The 16,555-nt window shown below is 40.0% G+C and overlaps 1 protein-coding gene across 13 annotated transcripts in view; it reads right to left on the reverse strand.

Moving 5' to 3' along the window:
* CNOT4 (CCR4-NOT transcription complex subunit 4) overlaps positions 1-16,555 on the reverse strand; it is a 162,892-nt gene that overhangs the window by 71,150 nt on the left and 75,187 nt on the right. For all 13 annotated transcript variants that reach the window (XM_080665734.1, XM_080665737.1, XM_080665735.1 and 10 more), the window contains one exon: positions 11,341-11,606. In XM_080665734.1, coding sequence (XP_080521860.1) covers positions 11,341-11,514 — 174 coding nt within the window. In that variant the 5' untranslated portion in view covers positions 11,515-11,606. The remainder of the gene's footprint in view (positions 1-11,340; positions 11,607-16,555) is intronic.

A 16,555-nucleotide genomic window follows, 5' to 3' on the forward strand; every position in this document is an offset into this window, starting at 1 on the left:
CTGGTTATCCTAGTCTTTCTTCTGTGTTATTGCAAGTTTTTTTCAATGAAAATATAATTCCATTAAGCTTCAAAGTCAACTTTGATAGAAAATAACTGCCTCATAATGTAAAAAACAACAATATAGGAGAACAATAAGACAAATTAGTTTGCTATGATTTACCCTCCATAATATCTCTTATTACAGCAACTTATAGAAAGTTATACTAGCTTTTTTAATATTAATGTATTTGTGAAATACATTTCTGTTGATAGACAATATAAAATATGCTTATTTACTCTAAACAGAAAGGCAAATATACAAATCTTATTGGCCTTAGGTTGCCTAAAGTTTTCATAAAAAGTTAGGAACACATGTATTCCATGACGCTTCCTTCTGCACACACACACCATAAATATCTATTCAATGAATCCAATGACAGAAAATTAATAAGCTGATACAATGAGGTGAGGAAAGGAAGTAGACCAAAGATGAAAGATGAAGCATGATTTTAATAACTGCAGAAAAAGAGTGTGACTCATGAAGCTAGTAACAGTAGTACTAAAAATAAATATAAAGAGAAGTACATCTGGTCTACTTTTTGACTGAAACACATAAATTAAACTTTATTTTCTAGGAATATAGCATCAAATGAAAAATTACAAGCAGAAAATTTTTCTTTAAAGATACTACTGTGTATTATATATTAAAATAATGCTAAATAGAGTGTCTGAAGAAGCATTATTAATGTATAAAATATTTTTAATAGTGTTAATTTGGCAATAAATTGCCAAACTACTAATTAAGATGATTTATAGTCTCTAGTGTAATCACTTAATTTCTTTCATATGTCTAGTATGTTCCCACTTATATTCCTAATGTATTTACATGTTTCTTCTCTTTACTTTCTAATCAGACTTGCCAAAAGTTCCATTATTTTATTGCTCTTTTCAGAGAACCAGCTCTAAACTTTATTGAAATACTGCTTTTCTTCTACAGGGTGTCCCCCAAAATTGTATACACACTTTGAATAATTATTAATTCCAATGGGTTAAAACTGAAAAGAAACATCAATTGAGCGATCGAAAAATGCATGTGTATAATTTTTTTAGGGCACCCTATATTTCACTAAATTCTGTTTAATCCCTATCTTAATAAATCCCCATATTTATTCTTTCTCTGCTTTCTTAACCTGAAAATAAGTTCATTTACTTTTGTTCTTCATTTTTAATAAATGCAGTCACAGCTCTAACTTTTCCTCTTGCTAAAGACAATGAAAAACACTATAAAAAAACTTTAAATCAATATCTTAAAAACAATAATGATCTGCAATAGAGAAGTTGCAAGCCAATTTTTGGATGAGAGTCAAAATCCAAAGAGAAAAGTGAAAAGTCTGAGTAACAACAAACAGGGAGAGAGGGACAAATGTGGGGAAAGGGACAGCATTCAAAGCTGAAACCAACCAACCCTAGAGAAGATGTGCACCCTGGAAACCAAAAGTCCTTTACACTTGGCCTAAACAAAGAGTTTAACGCCTGAAACACCCCTGATGCCAATGAATATAGGACCCCCCAGGAGTCAAATCAAAGCCTCTCTAGAGGATGGCAAATCTACTCTGGACCTTGAAGAACCAGGAAATAATTCAAAGACAACAACCAAGAAGCAGGCATAGGAAACCACACATATCCTAACATATAAAAACCCAGAGTCCATAACGACTGACCGAAGGCTCCACCGAACACCGTAAGTCAGTCCTGCAGTCAGTGCTGGGTTGCTGTGGTGACCCAGCACTGACTGCCAAGGGGGCTGCGGATCAGGCCCAGAGAGAGGCCCGAAGAGAGTCAGGGTCTGATCCACAGGCTCAATGGCAGCTGTTGACCAGCTGTTGCCTCTCTCTTTCTCTCCGGGCCTCCGCAGAGGCTGCTAATCAGCCACACCTCTCTGATCAGGCCTGGAGATAGGCCAGGAGACACTGACTGGCATAGAAACCAACCAATCAGAAGCAAATCTGGGTCAACTGTGAGGAGCCAATGGCTGCCTAGGAGGCGGAGCTTTTGATGCTGACTGGCATAGAAACCAACCAATCAGAACCAAATTGGCCGGCAGGGGAGGGCAGTTGGGGGCAAGATCAGGCCGGCAGGGGATGGCAGTTAGGGGTGATCAGGAAGGCAGAGGCAGTTAGGGGCGATCAGGCTGGCAGGGGAGGGCAGCTGGGGGTGGTCAGGCAGGCAGAGGCAGTTGGGGGTGAGATTAGGCTGGCAGGGGGGGGGCAGTTAGGGGCGATCAGGCAGCCAGGCAGAGGCAGTAAGGGGCGATCAGGCAGGCAGGCAGAGGGGTTAGGGGCAATCAGGCAGGCAGGCAGGTGAGCGGTTAGGAGCCAGCAGTCCCAGATTGTGAGAGGGATGTCCCAAAGATCGGGCCTAAACCGGCAGTCAGACACCCCCAAGGGGTCCTCGATTGGAGAGGGTGCAGGCTGGGCTGAGGGAACCCCCCCCTTTGTGCACAAATTTCGTGCACTGGACCACTAGTCTATAATAATAAAAGCAAATATGCTAATTAGACGTCACAGCCAAACAACCTTCTGGACATCATTCTGGATGAAGCCGCAGCTGCGGGAGCATAGGCAGAGGTGGTTAGGGACAATGAGGCAGGCAGGCAAGCAGTTAGGGGCGATCAGGCAGGCAAGCAAGCAGTTAGGGGCAATCAGGCAGGCAGAGTGGTTAGGGGCAATCAGGCAGGCAGGCAGGCAGAGCGGTTGGGGGAATCAGGCAGGCAGGCGAGCAGTTAGGGGCAATGAGGGAGGCAGGCAGGCAAGCGGTTAGGAGCCAGCGGTCATGGATTGTGAGAGGGATGTCTAACTGCTGTTCGGACATCTCCCGAGGGGTCCCAGATTGCGAGAGGGTGCAGGCCGGGCTGAGGGACCCCCCTGCCCCATGCACGAATTTTGTGCACCAGGCCTCTAGTAAAGAAATAAAGTTAACATGAATGACGACCAGCAGGAGCATTTCTCACAGACCAGCTACTAGAATTATTGGACACAGATTTTAGAACAATGCTTATCTGTTTAAACAAATATATAATAAATCGAACCCTGACCCCCTGGTTCATAGGTCGATGCTCAACCACTGAGCCACTGTGTTCAGGAGCAAAACATTGTTTTAAAAATCTTTAAAACTTAGAAAAATGATAAACCTTATTCATGAACTAGATAAATCAACATTTGTAAGATGTCATTTTCCCTCAAACTGTTCTGTTTATTCAGTGCAATCTCAATTAAAACCAAGTAGATTTTTTGTACAAAATAATAAACTTATTTTAAAAACTTATATGGAAATGCTAAGGACTTACTGTAGATACTCAAAATAAATTATCTATATATAGATATCTATATATAGATAATCGCCCCTAACCACTCTGCCTGCCTGATTGTCCCTAACTGCTTGCCTGCCTGCCTGATCGCCCCTAACTGCTCACCTGTCTAACCATCACCTGGCTGGTAGCTATGGCATGCAATGACTACCAGGGGGCAGACGCTCAACGCAGGAGTTGCCTAGCTGCAGTCACTTGGCAGCAGCGGTTTTTGGGTGACGCACTCCAGAACTAGAGAGGAGGGAGCCCGATTCCTTGCGATTCCTCTCGCACTCCAGGACCCTTCAGGGGATGTCAGAGAGCTGGTTTCGGTCCAATCCCATAGGCCAGGTCAAGGGACCCTACCTGCTGGAGGGACCCCACTCACTCTGCAGATGCCCTTCGAGCCGCAATGCCGGCCCAGGTGCAGCAGGTTGGGAAGGGACCACGAGTGGTTGGCTCCAGGGCATGTCCAGCACATCTCGCCCAGCCCTGCCCCACCGGCCACCACCTGGGACCACCTGCATTAGTCCCTGCACCTAAGGGACTAATTAATTTCCTTTCAATGTGCACGAATCCATGCACCAGGACACTAGTAAAAAGAATAACAACGTTGAAAGATCTATTATACCAGATTTGAAACCTTAGAGTAATCAGGACAGTATGGTATTGACATAAGGATAGATGTAATTATCAGTGGATGGAATACAGACTCTAGGAACAAATGTACTCTTTCACGGGCAATTGATTTTCAAGAAAGAATCCAAAACCATTCAACAGTGAAGAGATAGTTTTTTCTAGAAATAATGCTATAACAATAGGATATCTGTATGGAAAAAAAAAAATCTCAACCCTTACCACATATTTGAGCCACTGTAGTATAATGTGACTACTTTTCCTATTCTGTACAAATATTTTGTTTCTCTAGTTATTAACTGTTTTGTCTGATTATATTTCCATGTGTTTATTCAACCATCAAATCTCCTCCAATTGCTGAAATGGCCTCACAAGACATTTCTTTTGAAAAATATCAAGTATTCTTTAACTGGGGCACAGCTGTCATCTTTTCACATTATCCAAGAATCCCATCGCTCCTCTGCTCTATATACCTTGTCCCATGTATTGTTCTCTCTTCTTCATTCCCTCATGTTGGTGGGGCATATCCTCTAGTACAGTAGAGTCCCCTGAGAGTGTGTATGAAAGGTAAAAAAAAATTGAGACCTTTCAGGCCTGAAAATGTCTTTTGTGCACCTTTTTCTCACACTTAACACTTGACAATATATGGAGTTCTAGGACGAAAATAAATTTCCTTCAGAAGTGTCCATCTTGCTTTTGAGAAGTCTGAAATGATTCTGATTCCTGGTCTTTTATGTATGACTTTTTTTTTTCTTTTCACTTCGGAAGCTTGCAGAATTTATCTTCAGTATCCTGATATTTAAAAATAAAAAGTTTGTGCCTGGCACTTGATGGGACTTCTTAATCTGGGAAAATGTTTCTTTGGTCCTAGGAATATTCTTCAATCATATTTTTCACGACAATTTTCCTTCTGTAATACCAGAACACAAACTTATTTGGTATTTGACCTCTTAGCTTGATCCTCAAATAAAGCTATATCTTCTCTCAAATATTCTTTTTTTTTTTTAAATATATTTTATTGATATTTTTTTACAGAGAGGAAGGGAGAGGGATAGAGAGCTAGAAACATCGATGAGAGAGAAACATCGATCAGCTGCCTCCTGCACACCTCCCACTGGGGATGTGCCCGCAACCAAGGTACATGCCCTTGACCGGAATCGAACCCGGGACCCTTCAGTCTGCAGGCCGACGCTCTATCCACTGAGCCAAACTGGTTTCGGCATTCTCTCAAATATTCTATCCTCATTGTACTTTTGCACTACTTTTTAAGAGCTCTTCTCAATCTTCTCTTTCCTTGAATTATTTCTGCTATCATTATTTTAACTTTCAATCACGATGCGTATTGTTCGTTAAATTTTTAATACTATCCTGCTGCTGTTTCATGAATGCAGTATCTTCTATTATTTCTGAGATTAAAATAATAATACCTTTGCTAAGGTTTTCATTTATTTGGCCAGTCTCTGATTTCCATGTGAATCAATGTTGTATGATGCTATGTCAGTATACCACCTGTGTTCCCACATCTGCTATCCCACCAGGTAATTTTCTCAGAAATGCTGCAGTAAAACAACATACACAGGCAGTCTAAAAAAACACCAGGTAGCCTATGCCACTATTTAAGAAAGCACTAATGTCCTTTTGATTCCATTAGGCTCAACAACTAGCACCAAACAGAAGCACTAAACTCTCTTGGTCTTTAAAACCTGCCATCTCTCTGCTTTTAAAAGCTATTAAAGCAAAGAGGCCCTTCCTGCTAACAGGCAGGTTTCACCTTGTGAGCCAAAATCAGGAGCTTACTTAAATTAGCCCCCTACCTGCATCTCCAAGCTTATTTAATCATGCCAATTTGGCATTCCAAAGTGGCTTCTTAAGGCTCTCTCCCTGCAGGGTTGGACTAAAATAAATGGTAGCTTCGTGGTCCTTTCCAGGCCTCTATCAACCCTGATGGTTTTCCTCTGTGTTAATACAAACACTGAAGCTGGTCTCCAGAGAAATAAATACTTGCTGGTCTCTAAAACAGGCAGCTTCACAAATATTGTGCTCAGAGTGTTCAGCACATTCTCTGGCAAGGCTAAGCCAGGTCTCAGTTTCTAAGACTCTGTGTGTGGACTACATTGTCTGCTTTCCATGACCCACTCCAGCCATGAGACAAATACAAGCAAGGTCTGGTAGTCAAGAGACGAAGGAGAGAGTCTGGAAGCTGTGGTTCCACTAAGCCTACAACAACAATAACAAAAACTATGCAAATTTACTCCTGTTTTTTTTTTTTTTGTTTGTTTGTTTTTTTAACAACAACCATCCCAATAATAAATAAATAAATAAACGCCTCAGTTAAAGATTATAACTTGGAGACCCTAAAGGAGGTCATCTAATATTTCTTCTATCTGGATTTTTTCTATAAATGATGGAGAGCCTTGGTACTCAACCTTCGAAAATCTCTTGCCTTTTCTATTGACCCTCTCTTTCTTATGATCTCATCGAGAATCATTATTTATATACTAGAAGCCCGGTGCATGAAATTCGTACACTGGAGGAGTGTTTCTCAGCCCAGCCTGCACCCTCTCCATTTGGATGTCTGACTGCGCTCTCACAATCCGGGACTGCTGGCTCCTAACCAATCGCCTGTCTGCCTGCCTGATTGCCCCTAACGACTTCTGCCTGCCAGCCTGATCACCCCCTAACCCAGGGGTGGGCAAACTTTTTGACTCGAGGGCCACAATGGGTTCTTAAACTGGACCGGAGGGCCGGAACAAAAGCATGGATGGAGTGTTTGTGTGAACTAATATAAATTCAAAGTAAAGGAGCAGAGGGGAGAGCAAGAGAACCGGATAGAACAGCCGGATCCGGCCCGCGGGCCATAGTTTGCCCACGGCTGCCCTAACCACTCCCCTGCTGGCCTGATGCCTAACTGCTCCCCTGCTGGCCTGATCGCCCCCAACTGCCCTGCCCTGCAGGCCTGGTCTCCCCCAACTGCCCTCCCCTGCCGGCCTGGTCACCCCCAATTGCCCTTCCCTGCTGACCTGATCTCACCCCCAACTGCCCTCCCCAGACGGCCTGATAGCCCACAGCTGCCCTGCCCTGCCGGCCCCGTCTCCCCCTCCCCTGGTGGCCTGGTCGCCCCAAACTGCCCTCCCCTGCCGGCCATCTTGTGATGACATGAGGGCGGCCATCTTGTGATGATGTGGGGGCAACCATCTTGTGGCAACGTGGGGGTGGCCATCTTGTGATGGTGTGAGGGTGTGAGGGCCACCTAGGCTTTTATTAGTATAGATATAAAAGCCCAGCGACCAAACAGCGGAACGACCAGAACGACTGGTCGACCAGTCGCTATGACACGAATATTCCCGTTTATTCAACAGCTTAATGCAGGAGCTGCTTCCTGGTAGCTGCTAGCAGGTCCAGGGTGAGGCTGAGTCTCCTCACCTATCAAAATACCTGAGACAATCCAGACTCTGCCCTAACTACACCAGCTGATGTAGGCCTTCTAAGATGTGTTCTAGAAAGAGTGTGGGGAGCTTGCATAGGCGGGTGGCAAGCGGGGACATGACTGTGGAACCCCCAGGGAGGCTGTCCTGATGGCTGAGGATCCTGGAGGATGGCTGCCCTGAACATCCCCATGGTGTCACCAACCTGGCATCACACATCAAGGACATTCATTGAATGGCTTTGGAATGCAAAGCTCTCCACCAGATTCCTTCAGGACACAGAACATGCCTTTACCCAAGACATTACCCCGAAATATCAGCTCAGACTAATTTCCTCATCCAGCAGTTGCTTAGAGGGCAGGTCCACAGCTGCTCAGCTGACTGGGATAAGTGGTGCTCCTACAGCAGGCCGATCCCCACAGGCCACGCCCCCCCCATCAGTGCCCAAATCTGTGTACCGGGCCTCTAGTTTTATAAATAAAATTCTATTTGTTGATAACTCCCAAATTTATATCTCCATATCAGAAACAAACTTGAATATTCCCGTCTATTCACCATATTCAATTAGATTTCTACTAGGAATCTCAAACTTAAATATCAAAATGAGTTCCTGATCTTCTCAAAAGACCTATTCTTATTATAGTCTTCCCCATCTCAGTTAATGGCTATTCTTTACTTCTAGCTGCTCAGTCCAAACCTTGCAGTCATCTTCAAATCTTCTACTTGTCCTACAAAAGAAGACTAAGCTTTATGAATCTTTGTATGTCTGAAAAATGTTTTATTAAGCTTTCACATCTGAAATTGAGAATTCTTTATTCAAAGTTACTGTCACTCAAAAATTTGGAAACACAAATTTCTCAATTATTTTCTTTTCTATGCTTGTAAAACAAAATACTGGTATCAGTTTTATTCTTCTTCCTTTGTAGTCATTTATTTCTCTCTCATGAGTCTTTAGAAAGTTGTCATTATTCTCAATACTCTAAAATTTCACAAATAAATAAATTTCACAATTATATAAACAGTTGTTGATCTTTTTCAGTCATCTTGCTTCATACTCACAGAGCCCTTTTAAAGACAACTACTTTTCATCATGAGAAATTTTCTTCTTTAGTTCTTTATTTCTCCCTATCCATTCTTAGTTCACTGCTGCTGAAACTTGTTAGCAGATTAGAACCAGTAGATCTTTGTGTTGCTTCACTTTTCTTTCATGCTTTCTCTTTCTATTTTTTGCACTATATCCTTCAAGAAAATACTCAGCACAATCTTCCAATTTACTAATTTGATCTTGAAACATATACATTCTGTTCTTCAGCCCATCTATAAGATTATACATTTTCAAGATCTCTAAATATACTTTTTAAAAAATGTTCTTTCTACATGAATATGTCATTCTCTCTTACCTCTTTGAGAAGTACCAATGACACTTCTAAAGGTTTTTTTTTCGTTGCTGTTTATTTACTTATATTAAGTTCTTCGATTTATTGATTTTTGTTCTCTTTCATAATGTTGGTTTTTCTGAAATGTCTGTTGAATCTTATTTGTTGTACATTTTTACATGTAAGGATTCTGTCAACCAGTCTATAAATGCTATTTCTTTATTGCAGGATGCTCTTTAATGACTGTACAGAGGAGAAATTCCTGGACAGGGTATGTCAGTAATTAATCTTCTGACCATAGGCAACCCAAGTTCCTCCAGGGTATTTCTATCCCAAATTTATAATCAATGTTCCAGCTAGAGAGCATTTTCTCTCCTATGTGGTATAAAAGTTGGGCTGGACTCATATGCTGCTTGAACCCCATACTCAAACAACTACACCGATATTTTTCCTAAGATCTTGAAGCACCGCTATTCTTACCTTTTTGTTTTCCAGCAGTTTCTCCTGAATATGTTTTTTTAGCTAATGCTTCTTTATTAAAATTGATCCCAATGGCCTTCTGTCTTTCATATTCCTCACACTCCCTCGTTCTCCCAGAAAGACACACTTTATTGATAACCAGCTTTGCTAAAGTTAGTTTTGTTTTAATCTTTATTTTTTCTCCACGTTCTAAGGATTTGAGGTAATTCTAGGTAATCCCTTAAAATCGAAATGAATTTCTTTGCCATTTCCCCAAATAACTGATTTTTGTCTAATGACAATTTAACAATTGGTCTTTTATTAAGACTCTACTTCATAACCATACAAAGGAAGAAAGAGAGAGAGAGAGAGAGAGAGAGAGAGAGAGAGAGAGAGAGAGAGAGAGAGAGAGAGAGAGATAAATGTCATGAAGTCAATCACATTCACAGCCTTAGCTTAGAGTCTTGGGTTATCCTGAAAGTTACCACTTTCAACAAAATAGTTCAATATGATCATCTTCTTGTGAAATGACCAGGAACCAATTTATAAAATATGACTGAATATTTTAAACCCATTCCACAAATTTATTATAGATTTTAACCAAAGCTAATATTAAGATTTTATTTTAAAAATGAAATGATATACATTAAATATACACTGTAAATATCTCTTACATGTTATATATACTATATACAGTATATGTGTGTGTGTGTGTGTGTGTGTGTGTGTATATATATATATATATATATACCCTATATTAACACTTAAGTATATCTGTTTTACATTCGTGTAATGTATATTAAATAACCACTATACTCTTTTAAAAGCTAGACAAAGTATTGCCTTCTGAAATAAAATTCCTCTGGTAAGGAAATTAAAAAATAAAAAATTTAAAAATAATCTAGGTAGCCAGGGCCGGTTTGGCTCAGTGGATAGAGCGTCGGCCTGCGGACTGGGAGGTCCCGGGTTCGATTCCGGTCAAGGGCATGTAACTTGGTTGCAGGCACATCCCCAGTGGGGGGTGTGCAAGAGGCAGCTGATCGATGCTTCTCTCTCATCGATGTTTCTGACTATCTATCCCTCTTCCTTCCTCTCTGTAAAAAATCAATAAAATATATTAAAAAAAAAAAAATCTAGGTATCTAAAACACATTTCTGCTTTCTCAAAATCTGGTAGTAATTAACATAAGAGCTCTTTCAAGTGGATACACAGAAATAAAAATTTAAATCATACAGACATTAAAGAGAAGGCAAAAATAAATAATTGCATGAAGCACTAAGGTCACAAATAAAGTCCTTCAAAACAGAAATGCAGTGATCCTACTCACCCTAATAGATCATTTACTATACTCTGTCGCACCACCTGCTTATTAAAACAACAAAACCCAGAAAATATTAAAAATCATATATATTTTTTAAATTTAATATATAAATTTTATTTCCGAGAGGAAAAGAAAGAGAGAGATAGAAACATCAATGATGAGAGGTAATCACGGATCGGCTGCTTCCTGCACACCCACTACTGGGGATCAAGGCCACAAACTGGGCATGTGCCCTGACTGAGAATCAAATCATGACGTCCTGGTTCATAAGTAGACACTCAACTACTGAGCCACACTGGCCAGGCAAATCACAGATTTTTTTTAAAAGAGTTAGAAGAGACTCAAAAGATGCATTTGAATCACAAACCAATTACCACTAGTTGATATCTATAGAAAAGTTTCTTCAAAGGCACAGTTTCCTTAAGTGTACAATGGGGATAGCATTATCAGCCTAGAATTACCATAAGGACTCAAGAAATGAGTAACTACTACCTTCTGAGGCAGAATTTCTGCCATTTTAACCCATGACTTATCTTGGTAAACATCAAGACTTCTCTCCTATTCTGTACTAGAAAATTAAAGTATATCCCTCACAGATTTCTATTGAATGTGTTTTTCCAATTTTATGCCATCCTATCTAAATTCTTTGCCTCTCTACTCCTAATCCTCTTAAGCAGACAAACTGAAGTCAACCAAGAGGTTATGTGACTTAACCAAAGTCATATACTTAGGAAACAACAAAGCCAAGAATTTACTTACTCATACTCACGTACAAAAATTATTTTTAAGTATTTACCTTTCTACATGCAGGACAAAGCCCATTTTCATCAGTGCGAATTCGATGCCAACAAAATCGGCAAATCTGGTAGCCACAGGTGCAAGGGAAAAAATTGATATCATCTATCTCCAAGGGCTCCATGCAAAGAGGACATTCCACAGGGTCTTCCTTCGCATCAGGACTGCGAGACATCTTCACGTTTATTAAACAGCAGCAAAAGTTTATAATAATTTAAGGGAGAAAGAAGTTCAGCACTAAGAATTAAAATGTAGAACTTCAAAGACCTGCATGAGAAGAAACAAAATATATTGTTTACTACTGGAAAAAATAGGATTTTCAACAGTCAATAATCATTTATTAAAAATGTTAATCAGGTCAATCTTTGCTATCATGTCAGAATAGATTTCAGAATGGAATCCTGAAATTTTTTGCATGTCAAGAGAAAAAACCTGGCATTATTAACTTTTTGGGTTTTTTTTTGTGTGTGTGTGTGTGTGTGTGTTGTTGTTGTTTTTTAAATATATTTTTATTGATTTCAGAAAGGAAGGGAGAGGGAGAGATAGAAACATCAATGATAAGCGAGAATCATTAATCGGCTTCCTCCAGCACTTTCCCCACTGGGGATCGAGCCTGCAACCGGGGCATGTGCCCTGTACAGGAAATTAAACCATGACCTCCTGATTCGTAGGTTGACACGCTCAACCACTGAGCCATGACAGCTGGGCAACTTTTTGGATTTAATTAAAAAACAAAATAACTTCCTTTCTTCTAGATAAAATATTTAGTACTAACCTCATAGTAATCATATCATATTTGAGGGGAATAAGTAACATATAGAAGCATCTTCGGCATTAAAACACACAGTAGACCTTCTTATCCTTGTCCTAAACACTAGTAATCCTATATAATAAAAGGCTAGTATGCAAATTGTCCCCTCGACCAGGAGTTCAACTGGGAGTTCCACCACGGGGCGGGGTGGGGCTGGCCAGCCAACCTCCTGTGTCCCCTCCCCCCGCCTGGCCCGATTGGCCGTGATGGGGGTGGGCCGGCCAGACCCCACCCGTACACGAATTAGTGCACTGGGCCTCTAGTACATAATATTGCCACATAACTAAAGAAGCAAGATATCTAAAATGTATCACAATTTACAAAATAAACCTAATGAAAAAAAAAAAAGGCTTTAGTCATCTAAAATCACATGTTAATATCAAATCCTTACCAAAGAAAACAAAGGCTAAAGTCCTTTAAAAATGCCATGTAATCTAACTGTTTACAATTAAACATGTATAATATGTCAACGAAAACTTCTGGGAGAATAGGCACATATTAAACAAACCAATAAAAATTAAATATTTTTTTAATTCTCTGTATTGATTTCAGAGAGGAAGGGAGAGGAAGAGAGACATAGAAATATCAATAATGAGAGAATCATTGATTGCTGACTCCTGCATGCCTCCTACTAGGGATCAAGCCCGCAACCCGGAAATATGCCCTGACCTGGAATCGAACAGTGACCTCCTGGTTCATGGGTTGACACTCAGCCACTAAGCTACACCAGCCAGGCAATAATGTATCTTTTTAGATTATACAGAATTGAAAAGTTTTAGGTAACAATTTAGGTTAAAGCCACTCTTAAAACATTAGAATGGAATCACTATTTTAGGTTAAAAAAATTATAACCTCCAAAATATAACAATGCAATCCCTATCAAAATAACAAACATTTTGTTTTGTTTTACATAATTTGACAAAATGATTCTAAAGTTGACATGAAAGAAAAAAAATGCATGAGAGTTGCTTTGAAACTTCTGGAGGTGTGTGGGGAGGAATATGGGCATTTGCACTATCAGATAATGAACTGTACTACAAAGCTACAATAATTTAAATAATTTGATTATTGGTATAAATATGGACAAAAGGTCAAAGAAAATAAATTTTAAAATCTAGAAAAAGAACCATAAGTTCATAAACTTTAATATTTGATAAAAGTGACATTACAAATCAATATGGCAAGGATGACCAATTAATAAGCAGTAACAGGCCCTAGCTGGTTTGGCTCAGTGGATGGAGCATCAGCCTGCGAATTGAAGGGGCCTGGGTTTGATTCAGATCAAGGGCATATGCCCAGGTTGCAGGCTCGATACCCAGTAGGGGGCAAGCAGGAGGCAGCCTATCAATGATTCTCTCACATCACTGATGTTTCTATCCCTCTCTCTCTCCCTTCCTCCTGAAATCAATAAAAATATATTTTGAAAAATAAGCAGTAACAGGATACTGGTTGATGTACTTTAAGAAAAAGAAAGACAGTATCGCCCGGCCAGTGTGGCCCAGGGATTGAGCATCAATCCATAAACCAGGAGGTCACAGTTTGATTCTCGGTCAGGGAACATGCCCTGATCTCCAGTAGGGGTTGTGCAGGAGGCAGCTGATCAATGATTTTCTATCATCATTGATGTTTCTCTCTCTCCTCTCCCTTCCTCTCTCTGAAATCAATAAAAACATATTTAAAATAAAATAAAAAACAGTATATATCGGTCACACTACTATCAAAATAAATCCCAAATGATCTGCCTAAAGAAATATTCATTGAAATAAACTATTAAAGTGTTAGAAGAAAAAATCATAGAATTTTTCAAATCTTGGGATACAGTAGGTCTTCCTAAGCAAAAACAGAAATTCAGAAGCCCTAAAAGAAAGATATTATGATCAACTTAGCAACATGAAAAAATAAACTACATAAAATTAAAGGCAAACAACAGAGTAAAGGATATATACACTATATGTAATGAAGGGCCAGTGTCCAAAATAATTAAAGAAACTGTGTAAAGCAATTTTTAAACGGCAAATAAATCAAAAGAAAAAATGAGAATAGAATATAAGTAGTTCACAAGAATTACAAATGATTACAATATATGAAATGGTGATCAACCTTTTTAGTTTATAAACAGTAAGACAGCATTTTTCCCACCAGCCTGCCAAAGAAGTTAATCTCCCCACAAAGTAGATATTATCACTGATCTACGTTCCTCTTCCTTAAGAGGAAACGGGAGCACAAAGAATACCTTGCCTTAAATTGCACAGCAATTAGGTGGTGCAGCCTGGATTCATTCCATGAAGTCAACTCCAGAATCTGTGTTACAAACCACTTCCTTATACCACCTAAGAACCTGTCCTACATACTCACACATGTGCACCAAGTATTCTGATATGTTTTACAGCATTGTTCATTCGAGTAAAAAACTGCATCATTATGTAAATAATTATTTTGCCATAATGAGGTAGATGTGCGTGTTGAATCAGAAGATATCTATTATGCAGTGCTTTTTACTTTTGAAAAGTAAGTTGAAGACTAACATACTTGATTTGTTTCTCTAAAAAAATAAAGCACTTGAAAGGTTATACACCAAAATGTTACCGTATCACAAAAGACAAAATGGAGGAAAGTAGACTACTAAGTTATTTTTTGAAAAATCTGTGTTACCTGAATTGTTACAACAAATATCATTTTTGCCATTCAAATGGCCAACTTAAAAAAGAGAAATTACTTTCATCTCATTTAGGAAAATTAAATATGACTTTTGTTAATAATTAGCAGAAAAAATGAAGTGAAATGTCTTCCTATAATTATTTCAAAATAAAAATGTTTAAAAACAAAGAAATGGGCCCTGGCTAGTGTGGCTCAGTTGGTTGGGTGTTATCCCATGCACAAGGAGGTTGCCGGTTTGATTCCCAGTCAGGGGCACATGCCAGGGTTGCGGGCTCTATCCCCTGAGTAGGGATGGCATGCAGGAGGCAGCCGATTGATGTTGATGTTGATGTTGTGCTCTCACATCACTGTTTCTCTTTCTCTCCCATCCTCTCTCTAAAAGAAAAATAAACTATTCGGAAGGGAGGGAGGGAGGGAAGGAGGGAAGGAGGAATTTGCAGACACAGTTTTGCCACTATCAGTTTCCTCATATATAAAATGAGCGGTCTAGAGACAATCTAATGGCTCCTCCAACTTGAATATCCAAAAACTGTACCTATAGAAAATACAGACTCAAACATTGGTTCCACCAACAAGAAACTAAACTAAAATAATTGAGGGGTGCTGTCTACACTACACTTCTAATATACTTTTGATTATAAGATTTTATTTCTATAACCACAGCTTATTAGAGTTTTAACTGAAGTAATATATGGGATGCTGGAAAGGAAACAATATACAAAGTTTATGAATTGAAAAGCTTTCTAGAAAATAAATTAATAGAAATTAAAAATGACATATTGAGGTTTTGCTTTTTAATTGCTCATTTAGTTTTAAAAAAGTTGGGAAGAGGATGAATCTTCCAGTTTAGAGGGAGAGAGAGAGAAAAAAAAAAAAGACAAACTAGTAAGAAGTCCCTTAAGGTGGTTAACACAAAACCAAATACATTTTGTACACTTCTAGCACCATGGAGAGATGCCATGCACTCCAGTGGCCAAATGCCATCATACAACTGGTCAAATATAGGAGAGAAGTCTGATGTGGTAAAACACTGGAACACCAAGTAAAAAAAAAAAACTGACTTCTGTCTCACCTCTTCCACTAAGTATCTGTATGATTTTGGAAGACACTCAAAAGCTCTAAGATTCAATTTACTCATCTGGGAAAAAACTAAGAGACACAAAATTTAATGGAATTTCAAGTGGAGAGAAATTTCCTTTATGTAACCCCACTGAACCAAGCTTTTACAATAAACTTTGGAATCAACTCTCTCCCTTCCAAATATCTTTGCCAGGATTTTCATTTAGGGAAGGATAATTTTTATTACAAAAGCTAGTTAACTAATCCTATCTAATAAAAGAGCAATATGCAAATTGACAGTCACTCCAACACACAAGATGGCACCCCCCCCCCATGTGGATACAAGATGGCTGCCACAAGATGGCCAGCAAGGGAGGGCAGTTGGGAGGGACCAGGCCTGCAAGGGAGGGCAGTTGGGGGTGATCAAGCCTGCAGGGGAGGGCAGTTAGGGGTGACCGGGCTGGCAGAGGAGGGAAGTTGGGGGGGGAGGGGGACCCAGGCCTGCAGGGGAGGGCAGCTGGCAGGGGACCAGGCCTGCAGGGGAGGGCAGTAGGGGGGGACCCAGGCCTGCAGAGGAGGGCAGTTAGGGGGGACTCCGGCCTGCAGGGGAGGGCAGTTGGAGGGGACCAGGCCTGCAGGGGAGGGAAGTTGGGGGAACCAGGCTTGCAGGGGAAGGCAGCTGGGGGTG

Source organism: Plecotus auritus (assembly GCF_963455305.1).
Source record: "Plecotus auritus genome assembly, chromosome: 4".
Lineage (NCBI taxonomy): Eukaryota > Metazoa > Chordata > Mammalia > Chiroptera > Vespertilionidae > Plecotus > Plecotus auritus.